The sequence below is a fragment of the Chrysemys picta genome, chromosome 1 (genome assembly GCF_011386835.1).
Source record: "Chrysemys picta bellii isolate R12L10 chromosome 1, ASM1138683v2, whole genome shotgun sequence".
Lineage (NCBI taxonomy): Eukaryota > Metazoa > Chordata > Testudines > Emydidae > Chrysemys > Chrysemys picta.
This window is the reverse complement of record NC_088791.1, coordinates 109,008,200-109,026,316: the sequence shown is the minus strand read 5'-3', so window position 1 is coordinate 109,026,316 and position 18,117 is coordinate 109,008,200. Positions and strand designations below refer to the sequence as shown.

Here is an 18,117-nt window from a genome sequence, read left to right as displayed (position 1 = left end):
ATATCAATGTCATGCTCATATGTAATGCCAATTTCCAATTAGAAATATGATTTTAAGTTGATCCTTAATCACTTAATCTTTTCAAAAAGATGCTACAGGTCTGTCTCATCTTACGCGGGGGTTCCGTTCCGCAGTTAGCGCATAAAGCGAAAACCGCGTATAGCCAAAACCCCATTGAGTTCAATGGCGGGCGAAATCACCTGCACTACAGGTACAGTATTAACTGTTTTTCTCTTTTTTGTTTTTGCCGACTGCATAAAGTTGAAATCGCGCATGTTAAATGCGCGTAAGATGCGACAGACCTGTACTACTACAACACTATAGTGCTTGCCTTTGGACAGAAATGAGTTCTCCAAGCAAATACTAGTTAATTTAACACTGATGCCCCTACTTGGTTTCCACTCAGCATGAAGTAGAGTTCTTGATCTCAAGTTTGAGAAAGTTTGTTTTGAAACTAGCCTCCATCATGTATGTCTCTAAAATTAATCTCGGAACAAATAGAATTTGAACATAGTAGAAGTTGCAATGTAAATTGTACCTCCTGCCCTAATCTAATAGATTAGAGGCACATGCAAACACATTAACTATAAGCAAGAGGGGAAACAAGTTTTATTATAGGGTGCACAATAAACTTAAATACAAGAAACTGAAATGTTAATCATATTTATTACTCTTATTACAATAGCACCTAGGAGCCTTAGTCATGTAGAAGTGTACAAGACACCAGGCTGAATGGCTCACAGTACTTCAGGCTAATTTGTAGTCAATAAGTGGCTCCTCATCTTCCTTTCTGATACTAGAGTCATTAGAAAAGTAAGTTTAACATTGATAATTTCTTGTGTAATACACTGGGAGCTAACATTTGAGGTCTCTTGAAAACTAGATTAATGTAATCTGTGTATTTAAGAGATAAAGAGCTAGAGTGGCAGCATTGAAACTCTGTTCAGCCCACAGAGCAGTTAAGGTACAGGCAACCACAAACTCTTTTGATCCATAGGGAGCTACAGACCACCACCTGGAGTGAATTTTCCCCATAAATTAGGGCTCAGTCTTCCCCAGCTAGTGAATACTAAATGCATGTTTCATTTCAGAAATGACAGACTTGGCCCATGAATAACAGAAGAGATTAATTTGAAAGTAACAGTCCCTGGTAAAGCAAGCTGATTATCAAATACACACTTGTTCAGAAAGTGGGGAGCATGACAGATCCTTAAATGAGCCTGATTGGTCCCTCAGGGTATACAATATTGGGGTGATGCATGGCTGACTGTAAAAGCTGCTCTACTCCAGAGGTGGAGTAGCCAGGATGAAAGGGGAGCACTCACACACAATATTAGTATTTATGAAAATTCCATCCAAGAAACTCAGATGTGAGCTTCTCTCAATCCTCTTGCTGCAGGGGAAGAGGAAATTTTCCCTGAAAGGGAATGTTAGCACGAGGTTGGTGTAGGACAGCTTTTTACATTTAATATAAAAAATTATACTATGGTTAAAGCTTGTTACACAAAATGCTCTGTCATATTTGATACAGGCTTTCCCAGTACTTCAATCATCTTAGTCTTCTGGTTTTTAGTTGTCTATTAAAGACCTATAGTGAGAATGAACTTTTTAAATTCTCATTTTTAAATTACTGAAAGTGTTAAAAAGGCCACTTCTAAACTAACTTTTAAAATGTTGACATCACTATATTCGCATCTCAGATTGAAAAATGAAAGTCAGTGGTTTTAGTTTCACTTATCTAGTCATTTTCAGATTCAGTGTTGTAATGTGCAAGTTGCAAATAATGCAAGGGGATTATTTACATATTAGTAGTATTACTAGGAGCATTATATGTTCCCTTCCTCATTCCACAGCCTAAATTTTCTATCTAGATACAGCCCCTTAAAAGTGTTTCCAGGACCACCCTCAAAATATGTTTGGCTACTGAATCCTAAAGAAAAAAAAACAGGAAGAGTAGAAGCGGTTCCTCAAGACCCAGTCCTGCTCAATAGCCTTAACTCCAATTAATCTCAATTGAAAGAGTGCTCAGCAACTCTAATCTTGCATTAACAGCAGGCTCTAGCCCACACAACTTCAAGTGTAACTGGAGCAATTTGATAGACATAAGAGGTCTATTTTTCACTTCAGACAATGAAATCTCACCTATTCCATTTCAAGTATGTTTTTAGAATAAAAAGGGTTAGAAAGACAAGATTAAATACATTTGGTAATGATTATTAATTGTGGAATTGTCTTCTTTCTAGCAGGCTTTGTACCATAAAATTATTTGCATGTATGTATTACTTAAAACAGTGGTTTTCAAACTTTTTTCTGGTGCCCCAGTTGAAGAAAATTGTTGATGCCTGCGACCCAACAGAGCTGGGGGATGAGGGGTATGGAGTGTAGGAGGGGTTCAGGGGTGAGGGCTGTGGGATGGGGCCGGTAATGAGGGATTCAGGGTGTGGGAGGGGGCTCTGGACAGGGGGTTGGGGTGCAGGAGGGGGTCAGGGCTCTGGGCTGAGGGTGCAGGCTCTGGGGTGGGGCCACGGATGAGGGGTTTGGGGTACAAAAAAGAGCTCTGGGTTTGGGGGGCTCAGGGCTGGGGCAGGGGATTGGGGCACAGGGTTATCTGAAGCTGCTGCACTGAGACATTAGGGCTAAGAGTCAGATGTGGTATTTGATACATAACCCAAGAAGCAGAAATTTAATAAGCACTGCCATGAAGAATAACAATTCTGGTATTTTTGTCACAAGTTTGCTAAATATCTTTTAGCCATAATTTTAAAAAGGGACTGTTATTTACTACATAAATTCTAAATTGACCATTCAGATGGTCAAAGTGATAAACCAAAGGATCTAGTTTAACAAGCCCTCAATTTTGATTTTTCCCCCTCCCTTTACTTGTCTACACTCCCCATATCACAGAAGATTGAACTAGCCAGTTAAGGAGATTAACAAAAGAATGCATGTCTTTAGGAATTTTGGAATTACACAAGTTCTAGAATCAATCTTATTGAGGGCAGAACAGTGAAAATGGCATTAGACACTAACCAAAGAATGATGTTTGCCTTTTTAACAGAGGCAACATAATATTTCTACTAAATAAATTAAAGCTAGTTTCCTGAACTAGGTCACCTATAACTCAGTGTTCCCATTACATTTTAGTGTAACTTTTGATCTGACATTCTATATGTCAGCATGCTGCCACCTATTTTGATCAGAAGGATGGCCACAGCATATAACATGGGACAGTTTAAAAAAAAATTATATGCCAAGGGTTGTATTTCTCAGCCTTCTACTGATTGTGTCCAGTTTCCCTTTGCAGCAGTATCTATGTCCTTCATTAGACCAGTAACTCAGCTAGCTTCCTATATAAAGGTGTTAACTGTTGTGGCACAACAAGAGTCCAGTTGCATCAATGAAGGCTCCACCTGGACTCATCTCTCCCAATGGAAGATATTCACTGATCACACTGGGACAACCACCCATAAATCTGCTCCTGACCTTTAGGCCAATAGACCACCTTGGGATAATTCTGCTGCCAAGGCTATATGGACTGCCTCAGGAATGCTTTGCTGCCTCAGGGGACTTGTCTACACTGAAGTTATACCATGTTAGAACACAACCTTGAAGAGATCAGAAAACAAGACATTAGGATTACTTTAACACTAGGCTTAATTTAAGGTTAGCCATGACCAGCTAATGTCAGTTGGATCACAGTTAAAATCACTGTCCCTGTCTACACCAAGTGCAAAGCCATATTTATCATGTTTTAGTTACCACAACTGAGGGTTATGTTTTAACATGATGTAATTTCCCCAAGGTAGACAAACCCTTTATGGATACCACCCGAAAGATTGCAGATGACAGGTTGAAAGCACAACAGGCACTTAGTGACAGGTGGAGATCATGTGCTTAAAGAAATGGAACTTGGCACCTGCTCTGGAATGATCTTTGTTTACCTCAATACCCAATTTGAAAGTTAAAACAGGATAAATTTTTAGGGCAACCCACAAATGTCACTTTTCAGCTTGTCTACAACAAGCAAGCCTATTTCATTTTGCTTTGTGAATACCATTATGCAAGCTTTCTGGTGGTGCTTAGCAATGCTAGCTTTATAGAAGTTGCCACAACAGTTCTGCAATAGGATTCCTCAGCAACTTCACCCTCATCTTCAACATGTTCGAAGCTTTCAAATATTACCCTACACAAAACCATTTACCAAGACAGGTAAGCAAACTCACCAACTGGTCCTGATTCAGGGCTTCTCCCTTCTTCAGGCGATCCCTGTAGTCTTCAAGTTTGAGCTATGAAGAAAAGATTTACGATCAGTCATCTGTTATATACTGATTATTCAGACATCATGGAAAGAAATTCAGCTTTCCCATGTATATCCTGGGCTTAAGTTGACATGCTGCAGCTAAAAATAATGTCACTGGTTCTGTCCATTTTTCCCCAAATTCAAGTTTCTCTTTCAAGGCACTGCACAACTCTGCCTATATTTAAGCTATTACTACCTACTTTATGGCCTGCCATTTCTTCTTGTCTTGTTGTCTCTTTGGTCTCACTTGCATGGTCATGCCTTTCATATTGCTTCCTAGGCCTTTAACTAGCTTCCTTTATCTGTAACATAGGTACCTTGACTCCTTCAAATCCCTCCTTTCAGAGGGCCACTTTTTTCTAGCTCTCCATAGCTGAACTACACTCCAGTATAGGCTCCTATTCTGACTACCTTATTCTCAGACCAAAAAAACCAAAGATCTTTCAAGGTGCTATATGCAGTATATTTAGAATCTTATCTTTTATAATCCTCATCCTGCCCTTTCCTCCCTCATGATTACCTGTGTATCTAGTTTATCTTAGAAAGATATTCAGTGCAGGGACCACATGTTATTTCTGCTAAATTCCTGACTAATTCATTATATACTAAAAGCTACAAAGATTCCTTTTTCATTCGCCTTAATAAGTTTTGCAAACTTAGACTTGCACAAATTAAGAAATTCAGTACTATGAACCACAGTAATGAATACGACCCCTTGAGGGTATGCAGGCAAATAAAACGTTAACTACTTATATGTACCTACTATGAGCATAAGCAGCTAAGGAAAAGAATGCATCCTCTTAACTATTTGAATATTAATTTATACTGATTTTTTGCACAACTGTGAGAGGCCCTACTGTAATGTACATGCAAGGGAAGAATCAAGGATACCAGGGAAATACCAAGGTTAAATTTATTTGTGCAGATGGAATACCACTGTAAAGTATGCGGAATTGCTTTAAAGAAATTAAAGCTGGAGGAAAAACTCCAACAGAAGGAAGAGCACTAGGTTGCTGCCTAATGCATGAGCTACACATCCCATGTTATTTAGTCAAATACAGGTTTGAAGTAAAAGGTATTTTACAGCACAAAAATATGAAAAGTTTGAACTCTGGTGCAAAAAAAAAAAAAAAAAATCAAGCTGATTTTCAATGAACTTATAGAAAAAGATTCTTCCCAAGTGTTTGAAAACAGTTTGAGAATGCAAGTGCCATCTCAATCAAACATTTCAGTTGCAATGCTATGAATTATCCAGTTGTCTGAACGCCTAATTTAAGATTTGTCTGACATTCACCTACACTAAACCACAAAAAAGTGCACCTCGAGTCCTTCAAAGTGACAGCTCCTTTACAGACTGCTAAGCTTTTTAATAGAGCCTTAAAAAATTTTTAAATCAAAATGACAGATGAAAAGCTGAATAATTTTTTGCAAGATTCTACATGCTTCTGAAGTCCAGACCTCAAACCCTATAAAAACTGAAGTGCAATACATATTTAATATGACCTTGCACTTATGAGTCAGAGGAAGCAATTTTATTAATCTGTTCTTTTACATGCATCACTGGATTTTAATATTAGATGCCTATAATCAATACAAGTAGAATACGAAGTTTTCCACAAGTCTGATTATGGGTTAGATTTTAACTAAACTAATTCTATTTGTAAATCCAATTTAATCCATTAAAGGGGTATTCTCTTGCACACTAGTCAAGCTTTCATAGAATATCAGGGTTGGAAGGGACCTCAAGAGGTCATCTAGCCCAACCCCCTGCTCAAAGCAGGACCAATTCCCAAATAAATCATCCCAGCCAGGGCTTTGTCAAGCAGGGCCTTAAAAACCTCCAAGGAAGGAGACTCCACCACCTCCCTAGGTAACGCATTCCAGTGCTTCACCACCCTCCTAGTGAAATAGTGTTTCCCAATATCCAACCTGGACCTCCCCCACTGCAACTTGAGACCATTGCTCCTTGTTCTGTCATCTGCCACCACTGAGAACAGCCAAGCTCCATCCTCTTTGGAACCCCCCTGCAGGTAGTTGAAGGCTGCTATTAAATCCCCCCTCATTCTGCTCTTCTGGAGACTAAACAATCTCAGTTCCCTCAGCCTCTCCTCATAAGTCATGTGCTCCAGCCCCCTAATCATTTTTGTTGCCCTCCGCTGGACTCTTTCCAATTTTTCCACATCCTTCTTGTAGTGTGGGGCCCAAAACTGGACACAGTACTCCAGATGAGGCCTCACCAATGTCGAATAAAGGGGAACGATCACGTTCCTCGATCTGCTGGCAATGCCCCTACTTATACAGCCCAAAATGCCGTTAGCCTTCTTGGCAACAAGGGCACACTGACTCATATCCAGCTTCTCGTCCACTGTGACCCCTAGGTCCTTTTCTGCAGAACTGCTACCTGCCATTCGGTCCCTAGTCTGTAGCAGTGCATGGGATTCTTCCATCCTAAGTGCAGGACTCTGCACTTGTCCTTGTTGAACCTCATCAGGTTTTCTTTGGCCAAATCCTCTAATTTGTCTAAGTCCCTCTATATCCTATCCCTACCCTCCAGCGTATCTACCATGCCTCCCAGTTTAGTGTCATCTGCAAACTTGCTGAGAGTGCAGTCCACACCATCCTCCAGATCATTAATAAAGATATTAAACAAAACCAGCCACAGGACCGACCCTTGGGGCACTCCGCTTGAAACCGGCTGCCAACTAGACATGGAGCCACTGATCACTACCCGTTGAGCCAGACGATCTAGCCAGCTTTCTATCCACCTTTCAGTCCATTCATCCAGCCCATACTTCTTTGAAAACTACAACAGCTGTACAGCAAAACCAACTACTGCAGAAAACAAATGAGGTTTGAAGTTGCCTTATCCAGACATCTACATACATTTACTCTGCTTCCATATTTGAGACACAAACATATGCAGTTTTAAACAACTAATCTGATTCCTCTTTTCAAATATATCTAAACAAAACCCAAAATGTACAAAAATCAACAGTGCTATATATTACTCTGATAAAATCCCAAACAGAGGACACCTTATTGAGAAATGCTGCTGAATATGAACTGGTTTTATTGATCTTTTTATACTAGCTGCAGCAAACCCATTATGTTATATACTCTATAGGTATGCAAAATAGATTCTTATAGCAGGATTTAAAGTTTACTATTGAGGAGCTGTAACTTAAACTTGATATTTAATTATCAATTTCTTCAGCATAGCAAAGAAATAAGTTACCTTCTTTTTCTCAATATTCCTGATCTTGTGTTTGAGACAGATAAGTCCATTATCAATGTAAGTCTCATATGCCTGGGAAGGAGTGGCAGCAGAGTTCAGAGAAGACTGCAGGGGGCTCAGGGGAGGCTGGTTCTCCCCAGGTTGGCCAGGGGTTGCCTGCTGCTTGGCCGGCTTCATGCTTTTGTCCTCCCCCCCTTCCGAGTGGCCTGAAGGCGACGGGCAACGGAAAGGGGATTGGGAAAGCTGCACCATTGAAACAGATGGGCCTGCCAAAAAAAAGTGGGTTGTTTAGCTCTCTTCCCCTTTCCTAGAACTAGAGCATTTTTATTAGTAAGTATAAGTATTTACATTAATAAAACCTTAAAACATGAAATAAAGACCCATATAAAAATCAGCATAGAAACTTCCCCATCTCTTCTTCCTCATTCCCTTGAGAATATCAGAAGCAGGAACTTCAAACCAGGGAAACTTTACATGGTATAGATCTCCCCACCCATCCAGATAACAGAAATCCTTCACGCAGGCAGTATTAGGCAGTGGCGGGGGATGATTCCAGAAACACGAGTGGCCATGTAAAAAACTAGGCCAGTCCCTGCACTCATCACAGAGGGAAAAAAAGACGGTTACTCACCGTTGTAACTGTTGTTCTTCGAGATGTGTTGCTCATATCCATTCCATTAGGTGTGTGCGCGCCGCGTGCACGATCGTCGGAAGATTTTTACCCTAGCAACACCGGCGGGTCGGCTGTGGAGCCCCCTAGAGTGGCGCCTTCATGGCGCTGAATATATACCCCAGCCGACCCGGCGCCCCCTCAGTTCCTTCTTGCCGGCTACTCCGACAGTGGGGACGGAGGGCGGGTTTGGAATGGATATGAGCAACACATCTCGAAGAACAACAGTTACAACGGTGAGTAACCGTCTTTTCTTCTTCGAGTGCTTGCTCATATCCATTCCATTAGGTGACTCCCAAGCCCAACTTAGGTGGTGGGGTCGGAGTGAGACATTGCTGTGTGCAAAACTGCTGATCCGAAGGCAGCATCGTCCCTGGACTGCTGCACTAGTGCATAGTGAGCCGTAAACGTGTGGACTGACGACCAAACCGCAGCTCTACAAATGTCCTGGATCGGAACTTGCGCCAGGAAAGCCGTCGAGGAAGCTTGGGCCCTCGTGGAGTGAGCGGTGAGGTGTGGTACTGAGACACCTGCCAGGTCGTAGCAAGTCCGGATGCAAGACGTAATCCAGGAGGATAGGCGTTGTGAGGAGACCGGTGATCCTTTCATTCGGTCGGCCACTGCAACGAAGAGTTGCGTCGTCTTTCTAAAGTGCTTTGTGCGGTCAATATAGAAGGCCAGGGCCCTTCGCACGTCCAGGGAATGCAAACGTTGATCCTGGCGAGTAGCATGTGGTTTAGGGTGAAAAACCGGGAGAAATATATCCTGGTTGATATGAAATGGAGAAACCACTTTAGGGAGAAAGGCAGGATGTGGACGAAGCTGCACTTTATCCTTGTGGAAAACTGTGTAAGGGGGCTCGGATGTAAGCGCCCTGAGTTCAGAAACGCGCCTTGCTGAGGTGATGGCTACGAGGAAGGCTGTCTTCCAGGACAGGTACAGAAGTGAACAGGTGGCCAGTGGCTCGAATGGAGGACCTGTGAGCTTGGAGAGAACCAGGTTGAGGTCCCACGTCGGAACGGGCTGACGTTGTTGTGGGTACATCCGGTCTAAGCCCTTGAGGAATCTAACGACCATCGGGTTAGAGAATACCGAGGACGCGAGTTCCCCTGGGTGAAAGGCCGATATAGCGGCCAGGTGAACTCTAATTGAAGATATCGCCAACCCTTGCTGTTTTAGGGAGAGGAGATATTCCAAAATAAGAGGAATAGGTGCGTGCAACGGGGACGTGGCTCGTTGTTCGCACCAACAGGAGAACCGCTTCCACTTGGCCAAGTATGTGGTCCGTGTTGAAGGCTTCCTACTGCTCAGCAGAATCTGTTGGACAGAGTGTGAACACTGTTGCTCTGCCTGGGTGAACCATGGAGCAGCCACGCCGTGAGGTGGAGTGATTGCAGGTCGGGGTGACGCAGCCGGCCGTGGTTCTGCGTGATGAGATCCGGATACAACGGAAGCGGGATCGGTGTCTGAACCGAGAGTTCCAGCAGCGTGGTGTACCAATGTTGTCTCGGCCACGCTGGAGCGACCAGAATTACCTGTGCCTGGTCTCTGCGCAATTTGAGCAGTACCTTGTGGACCAGAGGAAACGGAGGGAAGGCATAAAACAGGTGGTCTTTCCAGGGAAGGAGAAACGCATCCGAGAGGGAGCCTGGGGCTCGACCTTGCAGGGAGCAGAACACGTGGCACTTCCTGTTGTCTCGAGATGCAAACAGGTCTATCTGGGGAAACCCCCACTTCTGGAAGACGGAATGTATGATGTCCGGACGGATAGACCACTCGTGCGTTTGAAAGGACCTGCTGAGTCGGTCCGCTAAAGTGTTCTGGACTCCAGGGAGGAACGATGCCGTGAGATGGATTGAGTGGGCGATGCAGAAGTCCCACAGGCGAATGGCCTCTTGGCATAGAATTGACGAACGTGCTCCTCCTTGCTTGTTGATGTAAAACATGGCCGTGGTGTTGTCGGTGAGAACTAACACACAGCGGCCCCGTAGGAGATTGAGAAATGCCTGGCACGCCAGGCGCACCGCCATCAGTTCCCGAACATTGATGTGTAGGGCTAGCTGAGGTGCAGTCCACAGGCCCTGGGTATGGTGCTCGTTGAGATGGGCGCCCCAACCCAGAGATGAAGCGTCTGTGACCAGGTGCAGAGAGGGTTGTGGGGCGTGAAACGGCATCCCTTCGCAAACCACATTGTGATCTAGCCACCATGTGAGGGAGGTCAGGACCGAGTTCGGGATTGTGACCACCATATTCAGGCTGTCCCGATGTGGGCGGTATATTGATGACACCCAGGTCTGGAGTGGGCGAAGCCGAAGTCTGGCATGCCTGGTTACGTACGTGCAGGAAGCCATGTGACCCAGCAGGGTAAGGCACGACCTCACCGTGGTAGTTGGGAAGGCCTTGAGTCCTTGGATGAGGCTCGTGATGGTGCAAAAGCGATTGTCTGGCAGGATGGCTTGTGCGCGTCTGGAGTCTAGAACCGCACCGATGAATTCTATTCTCTGGGTAGGTTCTAGAGTGGATTTGTCCTTGTTGAGTAGGATACCCAACTTGTTGAATGTGCGCACTATTATGTGGACGTGATCGCGAACTTGTTCCTTGGTGCGACCGCGTACCAGCCAGTCGTCTAGGTACGGGAACACCTGTATCCCTTGCCGACGAAGGTACGCTGCCACGACAGCCATACATTTCGTGAAGACCCGTGGGGCCGAAGATAGGCCGAAGGGAAGGACTGCAAATTGGTAGTGCACCCTGTTTACCACGAATCGGAGGAAGCGTCTGTGAGGCGGGTAAATAGCAATGTGAAAGTATGCGTCTTTCATGTCGAGGGCGGCAAACCAGTCTCCAGGATCGAGGGAAGGGATAATGGCCCCCAGAGAGACCATGCGGAACTTCAACTTTACTACGAATTTGTTGAGTCCGCGCAAGTCCAAGATGGGTCGCAGACCTCCTTTGGACTTGGGGATGAGGAAGTAACGGGAATAGAATCCCCTGCCCCTTAAATCCACCGGAACCTCCTCTATGGCCCCCATGGCGAGGAGCGTAGAGACTTCCTGTATAAGAAGTTGCTCGTGAGAAGGGTCCCTGAAGAGGGACGGGGAAGGGGGGGAGGAGGGGGGAAATGAAGAAAACTGGATAGCGTATCCCCTCTCCACCGTGCGGAGGACCCAACGGTCCGAAGTTATAAGGGACCAAGCACGGTGGAAGTGGGAGAGGCGATCCCGAAAGGAGGGGGCTGGATCCTGGGGGATGACTGGGGCGCCGTCCTCGACCGCACCTTCAAAAGTTCTGCCTGGGGCCTGAAGGTGGTCTAGGTGGCCCCTGGTTCTGGCCAGGTTGAGGGCCGGTCCACCTTCTTCTACCACCTCGCCCTCGCCTCCGGGCCGAGTCCTGTCTCTGACGAGGCGGGGGGGGGTAGAAGCGCTGAGGCTGCGGCCTAAACGGCCTGCGCTGGGGGCCCACAACATGCATCCCCAGGGAGCGCATGATTGTTCTCGAGTCCTTGAGGCTCTGCAGGCGAGAGTCCGTCTTATCTGAGAACAATCCATGACCCTCAAAAGGCAGATCTTGTAGGGTTTGCTGCAGCTCCGGAGGCAAACCCGAAACCTGAAGCCAGGAGATCCTGCGCATAGCGACACCCGAAGCCAGGGTCCTCGCCGCTGAGTCTGCAATGTCCAAGGAGGCTTGCAAGGAGGTCCGAGCCACCTTCTTGCCCTCCTCTACCATGGCTCCAAACTCCTCCCTGGACTCTTGGGGAATCAACTCCTTAAACTTCCCCATAGAGTTCCAGGAGTTGAAATTGTAGCGGCTCAGTAGCGCCTGTTGGTTCGCCGCTCTAAGTTGTAGCCCTCCGGCTGAGTAAACCTTGCGGCCAAACAGATCGAGCCGCTTAGCCTCTTTTGATTTAGGCGCTGCAGCCTGCTGGCCGTGGCGCTCTCGTGCATTCACTGATTCCACCACCAGTGAACACGGTTGGGGGTGGGTATACAAGTACCCACAGTCCTTAGACGGGACAAAGTATTTTCTTTCCACCCCTCTCGCTGTGGGTGGAATGGAGGCAGGAGTTTGCCATATCGTATCCGCATTTGTTTGGATCGTGCGGATCAGAGGTAACGCCACCCTCGATGGGGCATCTGCTCCAAGGATATTCACGATCGGGTCGTGAACCTCCACTATCTCCTCCACCTGTAGGTCCATATTACGGGCCATCCTACGCAGGAGATCCTGGTGAGCCCGAAGATCTATCGGAGGGGGACCCGTACAGGAAGTGCCCGCCACTGCCTCATCCGGAGAGGAGGAAGAGGATGCCTCCGGTGGCACTGGATCCAAGGGGGGGTCCTGATCCCCCTGCTCTTGGGCCGGGGCATCACCTGCACTTGGGTCCATGGTGTCGGGTGGTGTGGACACTGAAGCCTCCATGCCCCCTGGCGGAGGCCGAGAGATGGTGGACTCCGGGGCCCTTCTAACGGAGTGACCCGAGCGAGAGGTCGAAGCTATTGGAGCCCCTTGCGCCTGATGGTACGCCCACGGGGTCCAAAACGACCAGTGAGATGGTCCATGAGAGTGGTCCTCTGCCATCTCCTGCCAATGGCCCAAGTTTCGTTCCTCGGCTTGCCCTTGAGGGGGATATGCCGATCTCGACAGGTCCTCCGAGGAGCGAGACACCGATCTTGACGGCCATGGCGGTGCCGAGAGAGATGAAACGAGCCCCGTGGGCTGTGGTGCCGCACGGTGCCGGTCTGGAGATGACCTATCTCTGCGCGGTGCCGGCGATCGGTGCCGGGACCGCGATCGGTGCCGATGACCTCGTCGGTGCCGGGAGTCGGATCTGGACCTCGACGAGGACCTGGAGTATGCCCGGTGCCGGGAGCGGCCCCTCGACGTCGAGCGTCGACCGTGGCGGTGCCGAGAACTACGTCTCGACGTTGATCGGTGCCGACGATCATAGCGGTGCCGAGACGTAGAGCGGTGCCGCGAAGAAGATCTTGGCCGCGAGTACGACCGGTGCCGAGACGGTACTCGGTGCCGGGACTGCGAGCGGCGTGGGGACCTGCTTCGGGACCTGGATCGGTGCCGAGGTTCCAGCCCTTGTGATGGAGGGCGCATCAAGGCAGGTTTCCCCCTCGACTGGACCGGGCGAGTCAACGGTGCCGTCGGTGCCGGTGGTTGAGGCGGTGCCGGCTCCGTGAGAGCTATTAAGTCTCTCGCCGCCGCGAAGGTCTCTGGCGTCGACGGGAGGCACTGTATCACCGCCGGCCTCGGTGGAGACGCCGTCTGCACCGGACTCAACGGCCTCGGCGCCGGAGTCGACGGTGCTGGAGGCACCTGTTTCCGGTGCTCCACCGGCGTACGCGGCTCTACCCCCGGCACTGGGGGAGCCAGCGTCTTCGGCACGGAGGTCCCCGTCTTATGGGCTTTCTTATGCCCTGGGGATAATGACCGGCGCCGAGGCACTTGCCGTGCTTGCGGTGCCGACGAGGTCCGGTGCCGGGAAGGCTCATCTGACGCCACTCGCGTGGTCGTCATGGCCGGTGCCGCCGGGGCACTGCGCACCGAGGCGCAAGGTGCCGGGGCTTGACTTGTGGATGGAGCGTCCGGAGTAAGTGCCGCCTCCATCAGGAGTTGCCGGAGCCGAAAGTCCCGCTCCTTCTTGGTCCTTGGTCTGAAGGCCTTACAGATCTTGCACTTATCTGTTTGATGGGACTCTCCCAGGCACTTCAGACAGGAGTCGTGCGGGTCGCTCGTGGGCATAGGCTTAGCGCAGGAGGCGCACAGCTTGAAGCCGGGAGCGTTGGGCATGAGCCCGGCCCCGCGGCCGGGGGAGAAAGGGGGAGACGACCCCCTTAATCCCCTGAACTATTAAAACAACTAGACAACTTTTAAAACTACAACACTAGGACTATAACTATAACTATAACTACGAATAATGAAGTAAGCTAGGGAGAGTGGAGAACAGCTAAGCAGCGCTCCACAGTTCCAACGACCGTCAGGGGCGGTAAGAAGGAACTGAGGGGGCGCCGGGTCGGCTGGGGTATATATTCAGCGCCATGAAGGCGCCACTCTAGGGGGCTCCACAGCCGACCCGCCGGTGTTGCTAGGGTAAAAATCTTCCGACGATCGTGCACGCGGCGCGCACACACCTAATGGAATGGATATGAGCAAGCACTCGAAGAAGAACTGCAAGTAAGCAACTGCAGATTCCACTCCCACCTGCCAACACAAACATGCATTTAACTGGTGTAACCGAGGATTCAGTCTCCTCCCTCCCAACTCCTATTAAAGTGGTTTGATGCAGTTCTCGCCTTACCTTCATGACCTTATAAGCAACCCAAGAAAACATTTGGATAAAACAATGCACATTTTAAAATCCAACTGATTAGAGGCAGAGGAGTTGCCTAGTAAAAGGAAAGCTTTAGCCCTAAAGCCAAAGCAGCAGCAACATCCTTGAGAAAGAATCAGCCTACATCCACAGCCCAAGAATATCTTTAGGCTGCAACAAGAAAACAAGTTTGGGGGGAGGGAATGGGATTTAACCTTGAAAGCAGTAGGCATTTCTATACAACATTCACAACCTACAGGTCTTTAGTAATGACCGATCACGCTCATTCTTAACTTTGCCTGTAACCACCAGGCCAAGCCCTGGTAAGGGAAGGGGCTCACACAGGAACCCCAAACTGAATTTATAGGAAAAGCAGCAGATTTCCCTTCCCTTATCACTCCCTTCTCAAGCCACCTGCAATAGAGTTGGGGGTGCAAAGTATCAGCGGATATTAAGCACCACTGCTCCCCCTCATGACGATCTACAGGGCGAAGAGGGGAACTTGCAATCATACATGCGCTTGTTGTCAGCGCCTGCCACAAAAGGGTGCCAAGGGGGAGCAGTTTAAAGGGGGGCTGCTTTGTCCCCGTCCCCCCCCCCGCCCGCGGCTCACACCCATCGCACAACACTAGAGGGGGAGGAGAGAGGAAGCCTCGATAGCCGGTGCCACCCCCATCATCATAAACACACGGGACCCCACGGAGCCCTTCCCCTGGAACGGGACACTTGAGCGCGAGGCAGAGCTGCAGGACGCCCCGCCGCATCCCTGGTGCGGGGCGGGCAGAGCCGAGCTCCAGCAGCCCCCGTGCGCGCGGGGCGGGCGACACCCAACGCTCGGGGGACTGCGAAGGAGCCCGCGGGGGTCCGGGGAGAGGAGCCCCGGGGGAGATGCTGCTGCAGCCGCCGCCGCCATCCCCACCCATAGCGCCAGGCACCGGCCGCTGCAGCTGGCTCCGGGATTCAGCAGCGCCGCCGCCTGAGTCCGCTGCTGCCACCGCGGGGCTGAGGAGGACGCTGCTGCGGCGACGCCGGCGCTATAAACCCCTCCCTCCCGGCGCCCCTCACCTCACCAGCCGAACAGGCTCCGGCCCGCCCTGCTGCCCGCCTCCCCCCTTATATACCCTCCTCCCGCCCCGCCGGCCTGGAGAAACGAGGGAAGGGGCGGAGCCTACATGTGAGGTCACCGCCCTCCTTCCAATCGCCGGCTCCTCGCGCCCGCCTATCTGCCCCGTCCCTCCGGCCCCCACCACGCGCCCTCCCCGCCCGCCACGTGACGGGTGGACCGTTATTGGGGAGCGGGGGGAGGGGTATGGCACCCACCACCTTTTTCATTCCCCTGCATCTCCTATGGGGTAGTGGGGCGGGGCTACAGCTCCTGGCTCTGCTCCCTGACAGCTGGTGGGAGCTGGGTGGGTCTCAGCCTGCTGCCCAGTATTGCACAAATCAGCACGCATGGCCCCTTAGCTGGCAGCAGCCTCAACAGAGCGCCCAGGACGGAGGATCTATGCAGTGCAGAAAAGGACCTTAGCTCCATGACTTCCTCCACAGGGAAGAAAAGTAACAATTGAATGCCATGCAATGAATAGGACTCATGACTCTTGTGTGAGTCCAAGTGGCTCCTTCCCTATAGCACAGTCCATGTGCATGAGCAATTTACGTCAGGAATATGACATATATTCCAATTCTATTCTATAAAGGCTCAAATATGAAATGGAGGTGTCCTTTCTAGACAAGTTCAGCCTAGTACAGTGATGGGACCAGGCACAAAATTCCTCTCTGAGGGCCTTTGAATTTGGGATTTTGCCTCATGCCCATTTCTAATGGCAGCTAAATTGCTTTCCTACCAAGAAGAGATTCATCCAGGTCAGAATGGAGCCTCACAGTGAAACTTTTACTGTTGCTGATCATCTGTATGGGAAGGATAAATGTGTCTTATATACATAGGACCCAATCATACAAGCACTAATTAGCTGGAGCAGTGCTTATTATTGTGAGTAACCCCACCAAGTAAATTAAAATTGAAAATAAATAATAAAAGTCACAAAGTTAAATAACATTCATTTGTTAATCTCTGACAATGTGATCGGGGCTGTACAATGGATAAAAATCCAACCTCTACCTCATATAGTTTGCAATCTTGCAATGGAATAGACAAGGAAAAATGAAGACGACAGAACACTCTGGGCAGCCCGGAGGGATAAGCTGAAGTTACATTCTCTGGTTCACTTTTTGTCAGCACCACCTGAAAAAGTAATGAATAGTACAGAGAGAGAGGGTGAAATAAAGAGGTATAAACAAGAGATTTGTTTAAAAAAGATGGAGAGTCAATAAGGATTCAAGAAGGTTTTTCCAGACCGGTCTTTCAGATATTATGTTGGACAGGTGCCACTTTGTTTCTCTAATATAGAGGAACTGCAGAAAAGGAGGCTATCACACAACTGAGAGATTGTGTAGAGAAGTAGGAGGTTGGTGCTGGATGATCAGAGAGAGAGTAGGAGAATAGAAAACATAGACCCCAATCCTGGAAAGAGGTCTGCTCACACAGATCCAATGGCAGGATCTGCGGAGTTGCCAGCTCTTCTATCACACATCTTGTATATTTGGTGTTTTTTCTTAGAGCCCAAGCTCCTGGAGTCAAATGATTACATGAGAATCTCAGCGGTCATTTAAATAAAAGGCAAATATCTATCCTTCATAGCTGTGGAGAAAAGCTTGAAAATATGACCCGACCCATAAAAAGATCCCCTTTTTTTCATTTTTAGAAATCTCATGATTTTTAAGTCAATCTCATTATTTTGGGGAGCCTGACTCAAGATTTTTGAATGTTTGGGGTTGGCAATACTGGATCCATGCCTTAAGATTTTCCTTTCTGGATAAGACCAATGTTCAGTCTTGTTCTCTCTGGCAGTGAGCCCTATATGATTTTCTTGGTCTTGCAAAGAATTACAGTCATGCTTAAGTTTTTACATCATGATTAGTCTTAACTATGCACAGGGTGAAATCTGGCCCCACTGCAGTCAATAGGAGTTTAGCTGTTGACTTCAATGGGGCCAGGATTTCATATAGGGTGCACAAAAATGAGCTGGCACATCTTTCTAGGCTCAGAGACTTACGCCATGTCTACACTATGGGGGCTATAGTGGCATAACTATGATGTCCTAGCTATGCTGACATAACTGATGCAGCCTAAAGTGATGGAAGGAGGTTTTCTGTTGCTGTAGGAATACCACCTCCCTAAGCAGTCTTTCATCAAGCTAGCTGCATCTACACCAGACGTTAAGGCGGCATTCCTACAGAACTCAGGGGTGCACACTCCCTGAGTGCCATAGGATATGTCAAACTAAGTTTTAAATGTAAGCTAGGCTTTAGATTGCAATCTCTTTAGGGCAGAGACTACCTCTTTGCATATGTTTGTACAGAATGTAGCACAAAGGGTCCAAATCCCTGCAATGTAATTATAAAATTAATTCTCAAATAATACAATAACAATAATAATTAATACAGAGAAAGGCAACTGGAATTAGCCTAGAAATGGTAAGGATGGGTGGAAAAAATACTCTATAATGAACCTTTGAAGTTGGGAAATTGCACAA

The 18,117-nt window shown here is 48.1% G+C and overlaps 1 protein-coding gene across 32 annotated transcripts in view; it reads right to left on the bottom strand.

Moving 5' to 3' along the window:
* Positions 1-15,678, bottom strand: part of CAPRIN2 (caprin family member 2) — a 64,924-nt gene extending 49,246 nt beyond the window's left edge. For 6 of the 32 annotated variants that reach the window (XM_065566567.1, XM_065566486.1, XM_065566591.1 and 3 more), the window contains exons 1-3: positions 15,595-15,621; positions 7,536-7,801; positions 4,224-4,286 (exon numbers count right to left, since the gene is read on the bottom strand). In XM_065566567.1, the coding sequence (XP_065422639.1) occupies positions 4,224-4,286; positions 7,536-7,787 (315 nt within the window). In that variant the 5' untranslated portion in view covers positions 7,788-7,801; positions 15,595-15,621. Of the gene's footprint in view, positions 1-4,223; positions 4,287-7,535; positions 7,802-14,512; positions 14,975-15,443 lie in introns of those variants that run through there. The other 26 variants (XM_065566470.1, XM_065566473.1, XM_065566576.1 and 23 more) reach the window with 13 other exon arrangements.
* Positions 15,679-18,117: the final 2,439 nt, after the last annotated feature.